General features: G+C 47.1%; 1 protein-coding gene across 1 annotated transcript in view; it reads right to left on the bottom strand.

Moving 5' to 3' along the window:
• Positions 1-1,021: 1,021 nt before the first annotated feature.
• The window catches only part of LOC114628871 (phenazine biosynthesis-like domain-containing protein 2), a 21,835-nt gene continuing 8,240 nt past the window's right edge, over positions 1,022-14,616 (bottom strand). The window contains exons 2-9 of the mRNA XM_028776838.1: positions 12,044-12,143; positions 11,346-11,444; positions 7,946-8,055; positions 7,804-7,833; positions 6,075-6,163; positions 5,318-5,496; positions 3,093-3,155; positions 1,022-2,176 (exon numbers count right to left, since the gene is read on the bottom strand). Coding sequence (XP_028632671.1) covers positions 2,064-2,176; positions 3,093-3,155; positions 5,318-5,496; positions 6,075-6,163; positions 7,804-7,833; positions 7,946-8,055; positions 11,346-11,444; positions 12,044-12,143 — 783 coding nt within the window. The 3' untranslated portion in view covers positions 1,022-2,063. The remainder of the gene's footprint in view (positions 2,177-3,092; positions 3,156-5,317; positions 5,497-6,074; positions 6,164-7,803; positions 7,834-7,945; positions 8,056-11,345; positions 11,445-12,043; positions 12,144-14,616) is intronic.

The following is a 14,616-nucleotide window of genomic DNA, read 5'->3' as shown; positions in this document are numbered from 1 at the left end:
TTCTTCTCATTCTCTTGCTCGTTCTGTCTTTACTTGTGTCTAGCTTGTGCTCTCTTCAGTCTGTCTCTGTAAAACTCTCCCAGTAAAACTGCCTCTTTCTCATCTCTTGGCTGCTCCCCACTAACTCCACTGTATTCCTGGAGTGTACTCTCTTCCTCCTGTACTGTTTGTCTCTCCCTTACGTAGCTTCTCTTGAGAGCTTTTCCTCTCCTCTTGAGTGTTGGGCAATCCTCTTCTGTCAAAAGTTTCTCTGATTCGTCACTTTTTCTGTCATTCAAATGGGCATCACCTTCAAACAGGGGTGCTTCCTTCTGCAAAGGTTGCCTTCATTGTTTGGAATTAAATGTGTGTACGAAAGGCACGTCTGAATTCCAGACAGAGGGATTACAGGTGTGTGCTGAGTCTGAGCCACACCCTAACTAGAAACAGGTTCAAATATCCTGCAACAGGGATACCGCCATCTCAAAGAAAACTATGTTTGGTGCCGGACTGAACTTTGGCTTTATTGATTCCATCCATCAGCTTTTATTAAATGGTCCCTGAGAGGGAAAATACATGAACCCCAATAGTCAGGAGTTACAGCTGCAAGCTTCTGAAATGTCAGTTAAATAGTCTTCTGAAATTACAGGTATGTATGGTGTGTTCGTGTTTGAGTGTGTGCGTGTGTGTGTGTGTGTGTGTGTGTGTGTGTGAAGGTTTCATCTCAGTGACTTAGCATGTGTTTTAGAACACGGTGTAGCCCCTCCCAGCCCCTGAACTCCTACTGTTTTTAAGAGATGTTTTAAGCTCTGCCTCAGCTTTTGTTTGTTTGTTGAGACTGGGTCTCAAGTAGCTCAGGCTAGCTGATAACTTGCCCCGTTGAAGCTAGCCTTAAACTCCTGGTCCTCCTGCCCCTCCCTCCCAAGTGCCGAGAGTCCAGGCACATGCTGTTACATCAGGTTCAGGGCTATCTTGCTAACTGGAGGAGGAAAGCCTCCTCCAAAGGCATCCACGGGGAGTCAGAAACATAGATTCCTCCAAATTCAAAGTTCAGTTAAATCACACTTTATTTGACAAGAGAAGACTCGGGCATTGCCATTCTAAGCCACAGAGGAGGGAAAGATTTCGGCCCGTACACTCTTAGTGTGTGTTTTTATCATCACATCACCAAATAACACACATACTGTTGTGATTTCCTGGGGTTGTCCTGATTGTTGCGTCTACATGAGTTCAAAAGACAAAGGATTTGTTTCCTAAACACTAAGCTTCCTCTGAATCTTTCCACATGAGCTGACTCCCTTTGCTGCCTTCACAGTCCCGTGAATCCAATTCCACACACCCATAGTGAAGCCTCTGGAACAGTCTACTCTCCTGGTATCAGGTCTGCACTTCCACAGAGTTATTGGGTTTATTAAAAGACTGTGAGTCTGGGCATGATGGTGCATACCATTAACCTAGCGCTCGAGAGGCAGAGTTAGGCAGGTGTCAAGTTGGAGGTTAGCCTCGTCAACATAAAGAGTTTCTTCCCAGCCAGGGCTAGACAGTAAGACTCTGTCTTTAAATTAAAATTACACACACACTTGTAAAATATATCAGAAACCATTCATTTAATAGTGGAACATGCCTTTCTTTAATCCAACACCCTAGAGGCAGAGGCAGGGAGATCTCTGTGAGTTAGAGGGCAGCCTGGTCCACAGAGTTCCAGGACAACCAGGGCTACACAGAGAAACCCTGTCTCAGAGAGTAAATCTTCTATAAGGCCCCCCACACCTAAACTTCTTCTCATTGCTTATCAATGCATCTCTCACTTTGATTGGCAGTCATAATCAAAAGAAGGGGCAGCCTCCGTGTCTGCTGTGGGCACTGAAGATGCACACACAGGCAGGGGCCAGAGACCGCCATCAGGAAAGGATTCTGGAGACACTGCCGCACCTCCATCAGATGTCTTCCCTTGTCTGTTCTTCACAAGAGGACTGAACCACAAGCTCTGTGCATTTGCTGTTTGGTTGGGTTGGGTTGGGTTCTTGCTACAGAGAAGACACCGTGTAGAGCAGCGGCCGGCCGCAAGCCCAGCATAAGCATCTCTAAGCGGTCAGCGTGCCCTCCAAGACAATAGCAGCGCCTCCCTTCATGTCAACTCGCCCATCAGGTCGCAGGGAAATGTCCAGCTCCCCTCCTCGGCGGGAACACTGAAAGGCTAAAGAGAACACAACCTGGTGCCAATCAAGAGCATTTCCCCTGGGATTTACCACCCAGTGCAGGATTGACTGTAACAAACCCAGGACTCCTCCCAAGCCGGTTTTCAGGATAAACCCCTCCACGGGTCCATGGCCCCTCCCACCTCCACCCCATTCTCCTGCAGCCCCAGCGGTCCACACACAGTTGCGCACACACTGCCGGACCCTTTCCTTCTTGGGCCGCAGCTAACTCACTCCAGTACGCCACCTAAAGTTTCCTCCAGGAAGACTCAAGGATGTGTGAAGAGATGAAGGTGGAGAAGGCAAGTCTAAGATGTAGAGAGGGGGTCCTCGCCCACCCCCACCATCCCCCCCCACCGCATCCCTTCACTCACCTCTTCCACCACCCCCACCTCTTTCACACCCACCTCCCCCACCCTCACCTCTACCACCCGTTGCCTCTTCTCAGCTCCGAAAAGTCAGAGGGAGTTTGGTTTTTTGAAGTAAGCTAAAGCAACCGTAAGGCCGGGTGCACAAGAGAGGCACAGCCTCAGCCATCCGGAAGCTCCACGCTCCCTGGTCTTCAGACTCACGGAGCACAGAGAATAAACACCTGTTCTCCCAGTCAAGGCCACAGAGACTTAGTCCTCCCCCCTTTCGGTGAGATAGCGTCCCTGGGGATCAGAGCCCTACTCTGATGGTGAACTAATGTGGCTTCCTCCAGCTGGAGCTCCTTTCCTGTGCGCCTGAATCTTATGTCTCTCCTGGGAGGCTGGGCCATCAGGAGGCAGAGACACGCTCTAGCCAACCTGAAGTCCACAGCAGGGCTCTGTCTCAAGAAGACGATACGGGGGCGGGGGAACGCCATGACTCTGTGGCATCATATTTGCCCGAGCACTCAGAGAGGAAAGAACGGGCAGGAAAGAGCTTTCTTACCTCGCATTTTCTTCTTCCCCAGCTCCTCAGACCAGTAGGGGCCAAGAAGAGTGTGGGTGGACCCTGAAAGAAGTGAGAAGCTCTGAGAGCAGGTGTGATGTCTCTAAATGTAGCCACAGTTACAACCAGTCACCCAGTTTGACGAAACCTTAGATCCGACGTCAAGGCGGCCACAGCACAGTGTGGAGTGAGGTAAGGGAGTGAGGCCTCTGAATGAGCTTTTCCTAAGGACCTGTCAAATCTGTCTCGCTCTCTCTGAACCTGCGCTGACGACAGGATTATTTTTTGTTTGTTTCTTTGTGTTTTCTCTTTTGAGATAGTCTCAGGTAGTCCAGGCTATCCTGCAACTAGCTGAGGCTAATCTTGAACTTCTTTTCCTTGTGCCATAGCCTCCCAAGTGCTGCTACCTTGTCATGTGTACCACCATGCCAGGCAGGACAGTGGGTTTCAACGCTAGTCCGCCAGCTCGTTGTCAAAACAAGGCCTTCACGGGAAGGTGTCTACATCTTTCAGGGAACATGAGTCCATCCTCCTGCTGTGTAAATGGCAGGAAAAGAGGAAACTGAGATAACAGGCAACCGTCCAGGGCTTTGGAGACCCAAAGCACATTCTTTTTAACTGGAGGAGTTTTTTTTATTTACTTGTGTTTTGGTTTCTGCAGTACTGGGATCCAATATGGCACTCAGGACCTCTACTAACTAGATTTTCTTGAGTTTGTTGTTGTTGTTGTTTGGGTTATCTAGTTTTGTTTTTAATGTAATTTAACCTAGAACTAGAACTAGATCAGAGATTGCATGTGAAAATGAAGAATCCCAGCACACGGGAGGTAGAGGCAGATGGATCAGAAGCAGGTGTGGGGGGGGTAGGCTATGCTCATGCATGCACATGCACTACCCAGAATCCTCTCATATAGGGAGAAGCTCCCGAGTCTTCAGCTGTGCTTGTGTGCTGAGCTTTGGACTCCTATGTTTTGTTCCTCACTAAGGACTCAGTGAGCAATCCTGGCTCTTGGCATCTGGAGCCTCTGCCCGTCTCGTTTCAACCCTGACCCTGCTTCCCTGGCAGGCCCCTCCATCGAGCACCCCACCCTTGGCTACCTAGACCACTGTCCTCAAGGAGAATGAAAATAGGAGGCACCCATTTCTCCCCATCTTTGGTGCCTCCCCTCTGCTTTAGGATAGCACAAGGTCTGCAAAGGTTGGCTCAGGGATCTAGGCACATTGTTAGTGAAGGTCCCTCGAAGGGTACTTTGTAGCCCTTCCCCTTGTCTCAGTGAGCAGAGAGCATAGGGAATAACTTAGCAGCCTAGGACTCCACTTGGCCTGAGCTATGCACACACCTCTCTCTGAACAATGTACCTAGCAATCTATTAACAGATTGGGAACCTCCCCAACCCCCAGCTCCTCAGAGCTGCAGGTGTATCTGCTATAAACAATGGGAATAAGTTAAATAAACTATGCCCCTTAAGACTCCCTTGATAACATCCTATTTCTATCCAAATAAATCCTGGAGCACAATCTGAGAACCACGCCATGGTCAATGAGCCAGTCCAACCTAGACTAGTTTTGGGCACATGTACAATAAGGCAAACTGTCCGAAAAGTGAATTTTTAGGGAGTATCCCTTATTTACCATCTTATGCCTATACATAATTGGGTGTGTATATGATTAAAATCAGATGCACTATTGCAAGCCGTGTGCTCAGGAAGAAAGGGCTTACATAACCCATATACCTGCCAAGCAAAACAGAAAATCTCCCCAAATTACGTTCTTAGAAACCAAACTCCTCTTTTTCCTGAACCCCATAAAAGATGATGTTAGGGACTGGAGAAATGGCTCAACAGTTAAGAGCATTTAGTGTTCTTATGGAAGACTGAGTTCCGGTCCTAGCACCCACACTGATTACAGCTCACAACCCCTGGACACTCCAGCGGCAAGTGTCACAGCGCTCTCTACTGGCTGCTGGTAGGTACTGCACATGCAAGAGCACAGACAGAAAGGCAGACATACATATTCATACATATTCCAAAAAATAATTGGCCCCCTCAGTGTATTTACTCATATAGCTCACTATCTTGACACTGTGCCCTTTCCTGATCTGTACTATTGCTTTAAAGAAACCTCCCTCACTGTTTTGCATTTATTTCAATTCTTTGAGTAAGACTACAAGCACCCGGTTATACCCAGCCCAGACTCTGACCACAAGTAACTTCAAGGGAAGAGTACCTGTGACAGGGTCTTCAGCCACACCAACCCACGGCGCAAAGTATCTGGAGTAGAAGTCATACGGGGCTGTCTGCCCCCCAGACTCTCCTTTGAGGGTGAGGATGAGGCCTCTCACCTTCCCTGTCTTCTCTATTCCAGGCAGAGGCTCTGTGTTCACCTTTAGGCTCTCTAGAAAGGACCTTGAGCACAAAAGGATGGGTTAGGAATGAGCATCTCCACACCACCCACACACACACTGGGGAAGAGGCTGGACTGAGCCCAGATGGCTGAGCAGAGGGGAGGGAGAGCCTGCCCTGACATTTACCCTCGGGAAAGAGTGTGGTTGGGCCAAGCATGGCAGTGGGGGATGCCACTAATCCCTAGCACCTCTGGTGGCAGAGGCAGGTGTACCTTTGAGAGTTTGAGGCCAGCCTGATCTACAGAGTGAGTTCCAGGCCAGCCTGAGCTACAGAGAAGAAGAAAGAGGAAGGTGAGCTGTGCTTGGAGACAGCACAGCCTGACCAAAGCAGATTTGGAAGTCTGGGCGCTGGTGTGAAAATGGTTAAATGTGGCCCGGTGGTGGTGGCGCACGCTTTTAATCCCAGCACTTGGGAGGCAGAGGCAGGTGGATTTCTGAGTTTGAGGCCAGCCTGGTCTACAGAGTGAGTTCCAGGACAGCCAGGGCTACACAGAGAAACCCTGCCTCAAAAAAAAAAAAAAAAAAAAAAAAAAAAAAACATAAAGAAAGAAAAAAAAGAAAATGGTTAAATGTGTTTACCTGTCATAAGAATCGCTGAGCCGGACCAGGAGGTTTTTGGTATCTGGTGAGTACCGGATGTCCTGGACTATAGTGTCACCTATGGCTGCCTGTGAAGCAAACCAAAACTCCTTAAAGGGGCCAGCTCTTCCTCAGTTCCTCAGTTGGATCTTTTTCTAGCATGCCAGAAGCCCTGGGTCAATCCCCAGCACCACATTAACTGGGCATAGTGATAAGAGAAAGGCAGAGAGGTCAGGGGTTGGGGGTCAGCCTCAGCTAGTAGAAAACGTGAAGCCAGGCTGGGATGCCTGAGATTCCGCCTCAAAACAAATCACAGAACAAGAGAGCTGGGTGCCCTCATTTGACACCAGCACGTGGGAAGCAGAGGCAGGAGGCGCTTTGTGAACTCAAGGCCTATATTGTATATATAGTGAGGTCGAGGCCAACCAGGGCTACACAGTGATATCCTCAACAACAGCAACACACCTCCTCAGAGGTGTGCTTCAGTCCCTTCGTGTCCCCACGTATGAGGGACAATCTCTTATCCAGTATGTGTTGTAAACCAGGTACCCCATTGTCCCCAGGTCCTGTGAGGCTCCTTCAGTTCCAGGACACAAGATATGGCTTAAACACAGCTAGCTTCCTGGCCAACAGAAGGGCCATTCAGGGGGGCATGTCCTGAAGAAGGCCCTGTTCACCAGTGCTCAGAAGGTGTCCCAACACAGCTCCATCGGTCAGGTCCACAGGACCCCAGCTCCCCCCACTCCCTATTCTCCCCTCCTTCCCTCCCTAATCCCCCTCCCTCCCCTCTTTCCCCCCTCTTTTGATTTCTGTCTGCCTCTCTCAAGTCTGAGTCACTCTAGAATCAAGTCTGAACCCATGTGTCAATTGTCTTTCAAGGTGGAAGCCTCTCGCTCACCTCAGTGAGGTGGGAAAAGTCAATGGAATAGCTGCATGCGAACCCACAGCTGGGACACAACAGATCTGCTCCGTATGCCAAGACCCAGGGCTGGGCCTGTAATTAACAAATGGCTTACCATGCTCTGCTCAGCAAGCACACTATCTTATTGATTGGAAATTCAACACTTCATGGTCCAAAGGGACCAAGGATGCCTGATATCTTCCTCACCTCCTCCTTCTTACCTCCCACCCCCACCACAGCCCAAACTATCTTACTTCTGCCCCACCATGGAGATTATGTTGCTCATAGTTAAATGAGTCAGGTATAATTGTTTTTCTGCTTTTTGTTTGTTTGGTTGTTTTTTGTTGTTGTTGGGGTTTTTTTTGTTTTTTTGTTTTTTGTTTGTTTGTTTGTTTGTTTCGAGACAGGGTTTCTCTGTGTAGCCCTGGCTGTCCTAGAACTCACTCTGTAGACCAGGCTGGCCTCGAACTCAGAAATCTGCCTGCCTCTGCCTCCCAAGTCCTGGAATTAAAGGCGTGCGCCACCATTGCCCGGCGAGTCAGGTATAATTGTATAACTTGTAATCCTAGAACTTGAGAGGCAAAAAGAGGCAAGGTCAAGGCTAGCCTGGGCTACACAGTGAGGAAAGAAAGATTACAAACAACCCAATGAAAGCGATCAACCTTACTAAATAAACACAATACTACATTCTGACCTGGAATCGCCTAGGCTTCCACAGCAGGGCGACCACTGGGCGGGGCTATTTTATGGGATCATGTCACACCTGAGCTTCCAAACACAAACAACCACACCACATCACACCGGCTCAAGCAAATTTCTTTCACAAACCTTTATCAAGTCTTCCACTTCATGGACGTCCTAGAAGGGGAACAGAGATAAAGTCATTGCTGAACAGGAGAGGTGGGGACTAAACGCGGTCTGTGACATTACTGCACATGTCATCATTCTGTGAGAGTGATGAGGAGCTAACCTGGGCGAAGGTTGGGTAGAGAGGAAAGTCCAGGACAATCCCATCTTCTGCTCTTCTGGCCTTTAGTTCCCCGCTCAGAGTGACAAAGGTCAGGGTGCTGTTCGTGTTCTCTGGACAGAGGAGAGTCAGTAATCAGGAAAGTAAGTGTGATTGTGTTTTCTGGGGGTTCATTGCTGTTTGTCTGTTGTATAATGGTCATATAATATATAGTGTGTGTGTCTGCGTGTGTCTGTGTGTGTGTGTGTGTGTGTGTTACTGTGGAATGAACCCAGAGGGTCACACATGCAAGTACCTCCCACTAAGATATCCCCCAGTTCTCCTAGCACTTTTACCTTTGACTAGTGTCTCTCTGACCAGTGGGCTAGCCTTGAGTCCTCGCTGTGGCCCAGGAAGTCTGTGAAGTTTTAATCCTCTCTTCTCAGCCTCCTGAACAACTGGGAATTTGGGACAATTTCACCAACCTAAACTTGTCCTCAATCTCCTTCTGTACCCTCACACACAAAATCCTTTTCTGATCATGATCAGATTTTATGACCGGAAAGTAAGACGTCCCCCCAATACTTGGTCCTTGGCTAGTTGTACTGTTTTGGGGAAAGAGGCACAGTTAACTGGATCACCGGTGAAAGGTCTCACATGGGAGTTTTTAAGAGGGGCGCTAAGACAGATTGTTTGGGAGTTAGGAGTTGATTAAAAGAATTGTTAACACTGCAAGCAGACAGACAGACAACAGGGTGTGTCCTGAGCAGAGTTAAGGCTCCAGCACCAAAGACATGGTGAGGTTCCGAAGAGAGAAACTCAGTGTCAACATAGCAGAAGTGTGTGGGGGGGGTCTCCTCCTTTCTGAGTTTTGGGGTGGTTTCATAGCACAAGCCTTCCCAGGAAGGCGCCAGGCAAAGGGTATGGGACAGGATGTATGGCCATCAAGACCTCACTTGGTATAAAACCACTCCCCTAGGTGAGAGCTCCTGACACTGGAAGTCTGCTACTTAGGAACAGTGTCTCAGTAGGGTGCCTGTCAGTGTCTTGGGAGGGAAAGACTTCTGTACCATACTGTGGTCTGAGCAGTGGCTACATTCTAACACCCCATCCTTACAAAGGGCCAGGGGCCAGCATCCAGGCCAGGGTTATTGCTTCCTCTCTAATTTCAGTGTTGCTTGTGCAAGCTCTTAAAACCATGGACCATGCCACCATGGCCACCACCTTATATATTATTTCGGGGGAGGGGGGATGGGATAAAGTCAGAACTTGTCAGACGATGGGATGAAGTCATCAGGGAGCTAAACAGTCAGTGTTGTACAAGGTGAACATGGGTTATCTCCAGAGCATCCCAGACAGAGCGCACAGTAGCCTCGGGATTGACAACTGCAGCCCAGCGGGAAGAGTTGGGTCCCTGGGATCCGAAGCCACAGCTCCCCCAAGGCCCTTACCACCTCCAGGCTATTACCAGCTCTGCCAACCATATTCCAGGATTTACAGAAGGAGCTGCTTTCCATAAAACAGAGGCTCCACATATCAGAGCCTCAGGGAGAGCCTTGGATCAGTCCAGCCTTCAACAATAATTCCTGCCCCCAAAGTAATTGTTTCTAGTTGCTGTTTGAGGAGCTGGGTGTGGTGGCTCGCAGCTATAATTTAAGCACCAGGAGACAGAGATCGGAAGACTGAAAGTCCTAGTCCCAAGGCCCAAGTACCAAGTTCCAGGCCAAACAGAGTTAGGTAGGAAGAACCTGTTTTTTAGAAAAGGTGGGGGATGTGGCTCAGTTGGTAGAGTGCTTGTCTAACATGCACGGAGCTGGGGGTTCGATCCCCAGCACTGCATAAAAGGCGTGTGTTTCTGAAAGCCTGTAATTTCAAGACTTGGGTGTGAAGGCACTAAGAGCAGAAGTTCAAGGTGTATAAGGGGTTCAAGGTCAACCTGGAATAGGAGACCCAATCTCAAAAAAAAAAAAGTATGACTTTAAGATCTACTAAAGCCTAGGTAGCTGAGCCTGCCTGTCTAGCCAGCCATTGTGAGCTGTTGTTACTAATGTTACAAGGAAACGTTCTCATGTGTTGTTACTAGGAAACTGTCATGCCCGAGTTGATTGCATAGTCTGTTATGCTCTGTGCTTTGGTGTTCTTGGAAGCCAGGTACAATAGAAGTCACTTAAACCTGCTTTGTATATTTAGCCACAATAAGCTTGGACCCAAACCAACCACCCGCCAGTACTTCCTGCACCTGTGTATGATAAGCTGCCCGGGATGGACCCCAACATAAGAGAGATACCAAGAGAAGAAGCCATTTGGAATGGACTTCCATTTTGAGTAGTAAAATTTAAGTTCCCAAGACCTCCCTGGGAGCTGACATCCTACTTGGCAGAAACAAACATCTACGTGGACAACTGACATCCTGTTGGGACATGAATCTTAAGCAAGGCAAGTCCTCAGCCATAGTTGATTACCCGAACCAACAAGGACAGGATAAATATACAACAAAGACATGTCCCTAAGGAAATCCCCTATCCCTAAATCCTGATTGGTGAAATAAATTGGCAGAGATATTTGTAGAATTCAGGCTTAAAAGCTCTGTAGGAGGCCGGGCGGTGGTGGCGCACGCCTTTAATCCCAGCACTTGGGAGGCAGAGACAGGCGGATTTCTGAGTTCGAGGCCAGCCTGGTCTACAGAGTGAGTTCCAGGACAGCCAGGACTATGCAGAGAAACCCTGTCTCGAAAAACCAAAAAAAAAAAAAAAAAAAACTAGGTCTGTAGGATCCTGGCTTGAGGTCATAATCAGCTAAATCAGTTTTTGGGTTTTTTTTTTTTTTTTTTTAAGATTTATTTTATGTATATGAGTACACTGTTGCTATCCTCAGACAGACCAGAAGAGGGCATCAGATCCCATTACAGATGATTGTGAGCCACCATGTGGTTGCTGGGAATTGAACTCAGGACCTCTGGTAGAGCAGTCAGTGCTCTTAACCGCTGAGCCATCTCTCCAGCCCCAGCTAAATCAGTTTTACAGCCTTTGGCCGATCGATCAGTCCTGGGATGAATGCGCAATAAACTATGCCTGGCTGGCTGAGATCAGAGTTCGAGTGGTTTGTGGGGTGTGACACCTGGATCCCAACAAGATCAGTAGAACACTATGTGGAGAACAGCATGCTTTTTTCCAGATGTTACACTATATGCCAAGTCCATTCTGGCCATGCAAATCCCTCTGCCACATGTAAAGAAATTAAGTTTTTAAAAGAAATTCACATTAATAAGTCATAGTGGTGTATGCTAGAATTGTAATGCTTGTAGGAGCCAGGATTTCAAGGCCACCGTCACCTACACAGGAAACTCAATGCCAGCCTCAGCCCAGTGAGACTCTATCACAAAACAAACAACAATAAAGAAACAAATAAGCAAAGTCCACCTTACTTCTTTTGTGAAACAGCACAGCCGCAGAAGCCAGGGTGGCGTGGCCACACAGGGGGAACTCAGTCTCTGGGGTAAACCACCTCAGCCCAAAACGGGAACCTTAGGAGGAGGAAAGATCAAAGAAGAGCAAGATCAAACCCACACGGTCAGGTTAGAAACACTTCAGCATCCTCTCCCCTAAATCATTAGTGTGACTAACAGGAAATACCTTCCTTAGAGGGGGGAGCATGAGGTAGAGATTCTGCTCCCTCCTGGGAAAGGTCTCAAGGAGTTTGAGCCCCGGGATCCAACATGGCGGAAGAAAAGCCCCAACTCCTACAAGCTGTCCTTCTACTTCACTCACACACTGTGGCATGTGCATAGATAAACACACTCAACATACACACACACATAAACACACACATACACACACAACATACACACATACACACACACATACACACACACATACACACATATACACACACATACACACATATACACACACATACACACACACATACACACATACACACACATACACACACATACACACACATACACACATACACACAACATACACACACACATACACACATATACACACACACATACACACACACATGCACACACACATACACACACATACACACACACATGCACACACACATACACACACACAAATAAATGTAAAACAGAAACTTTAAATGTATATTTACCTTGTGTGAAGTCGTCAGTTGGTTGCAGTTTTCGGATGAAAGCGGTTTCGGAGAGGTTCATTTCCCTCGCAATGTGCTGATGAGTGTCTTCATCCAATGTCTTAAATAGAAAAAAAAATAGTCATTGAGAGTCTGAAAACACAGATCTAACTTAACATAGCAGCTTATCAGCATCAAAAGTCGAATGCTTAGACGAGGTATAGCAGTGCACATCTTTAATCCCAGCATGTGGGAGGCAGAGGCGGGTAGATCTCTGTGAGTTAGAGACCAGCCTGGTCCACAGAGTGAGTTCCAGGACAGCTAACTCTACACAGTGAGACTATGTATTAAGAGAGAGAGAGACAGAGACAGAGACAGAGATAAAGAGACAGAGAGATGTTTGTGGTAATTTGAATGTAATTGCTCCCCAAAGGTCCATAGGGAGTGGTACTATTAGGAGGTGTGGCCTTATTGGAGGAAGTGTGTCACTATGGGGGCGGGCTTTGAGATCGCCTATGCTCAGGCTATGCCCAGTATAACTCAGTCTCCTGCTGCCTTTGGATCAAGATGTAGAACTCTCAGCTCCTTCTCTAGCACCATGTCTGCCTGCACACCACCATGTCCTGCCATGATGATAATGGACTCTGAAACTGTAAGCCAGCCTCAATTAAAAAGACCTTTCCTCAAAAAGGTTGTTGTGGTCATGGTATCTCTTCACAGCAATAGAAACCCTAACTAAGACATGGCTTAAAAGGAAATTCAAGTTATGTGGTAAATAATTAAAGACTGTGTGTATGTTTGTATGTGCATGTGTATTTTGTTTGTTTTTCTTTTTATGGTTTTTGGTTTCTTATTATTCTGTGGGTTGCATTAGAGTTGCTTACAGGAACATGATACATCCTGTATCCTAGTACTGAAGATGAAGGCAGGTGGATCATGAGTTCACAGGCATTCTCAGCCATATAGTAAAATTTAAGGCTGGCCTGGGCTACATGAGACCTTGTCTCCAAAACAAAATGATTGACAGATAAGATAGAAAGGGTTGAAGAGATAGCTTAGCAGTTAAGAGCATGATCTGTTCTTCCAAAGGTCCTGAGTTCAATTCCCAGCAACCACATGGTGCCTCACAACCATCTGTAATGGGATCCAATATCCTCTTCTGGTGTGTCTGAAGAGAGTGACAGTGTATTCACGTACATAAAATAAATATATTTAAAAAGATAGAATAGATAGATAGATAGATAGATAGATGATAGATAGATAGATAGATCAATACATGATTGATAGATAGTAGAAAGAAGATTGATAGATATTGATAGATAGTAGATAATAGGCAGTAGATAGATGATAGACAAATGATTGATATATAGTAAATAGACAGATAATATATGGCAAATGGATAGACAGACAGACAGACAGACAGATGGTGGATAGACAGAATATTAGCTTTTCATTATGAGTGGCTCAAAACCCAGGCTTTAACCTAACGCTCTATATACTGCCTGGCCATCACAAGCTCTTTATTATCCCAACAACACTTTCCAGAAAGGAAAGGCGCAGCAAGTAGAGAAACATGGGCCACCGTAAGGCTTCTAAGGGAGCACCAGGGAGCGCTGAGCGGGAACCATCCCTGAAGGAGTCGGATGCAGTCATAGGCCCTTCCCCTGACCTGCTCAGGTTGTTCTCCCAAGCAAGACGTCAGGGGAATCCTAGTGCACATTAAATAATCTGAGACATCCTGTTGTGTAAGCCATGGCCCTGTGTGCAAGGGAGTCACGACAACACCCACAGGACGCAACAGTGACCCACGTCACTGAGCAGACCACTGAGGCAGGCAGGGTTGGTTTGTTTGGGGGTCGAGATGCTGGAGGCTGAATCCAGGTGTCACCCACATTCCAAATGTCTTCTGCATTAAGCTTTATCTGTAGCCCTGAGATAGAAGATTTTAGCAAGAAGTACTATGGGCTTTAAAGATGCTCACAACCAGCCAGGTGTGGTAGCATATGCCTTTGATTCCAGCACTTGGGAGGCAGAAACAGGCAGATTTCTGCGAGTTTAAGGCCAGCCTGATCTACAAAGTGAGTCTAGAACAGCCAGGGCTCTGTTACACAGAAAGATCCTGTCCTGAAAAAGCCCCCCCCCCAAAAATAAAAATACAAATAAAAAGATGCTCACAACCACCTGTAAGTGCAGTTTCAGGGGATCTAGTGCCGCCTCCTAGCCCATGCCAGCATCAGGAATATACATGGTACACACACGTACATGCAGGCAAACATTCATACACATGAAAGAAAAATAAAGGGCTGGAGAGATGGCTCAGCGGTTAAGAGCACCGACTGCTCTTCCTGAGGTCATGAGTTCAATTCCCAGCAACCACATGGTGGCTCACAACCATCTGTAACAGGATCTGATGCCCTCTTCTGCTGTGCCTGAAGACAGTGACAATATATATATATCTTTAAAAAAGAAAGAAAAATAAATCTTTGAATATATGTATTTATTGATAAGGTGTTTTGCTGGATTTGGACATAAAGTCAGGTTTTGGTGAGGTAGACAGGAGAATGTGATCAGAGGCTTTTTTTTTTTTTTTTTTT

Source organism: Grammomys surdaster, unplaced genomic scaffold (assembly GCF_004785775.1).
Source record: "Grammomys surdaster isolate TR1022 unplaced genomic scaffold, NIH_TR_1.0 273, whole genome shotgun sequence".
NCBI lineage: Eukaryota > Metazoa > Chordata > Mammalia > Rodentia > Muridae > Grammomys > Grammomys surdaster.
The sequence above is the reverse complement of the archived record's forward strand: the minus strand, read 5'-3'. Positions and strand labels throughout refer to the sequence as shown.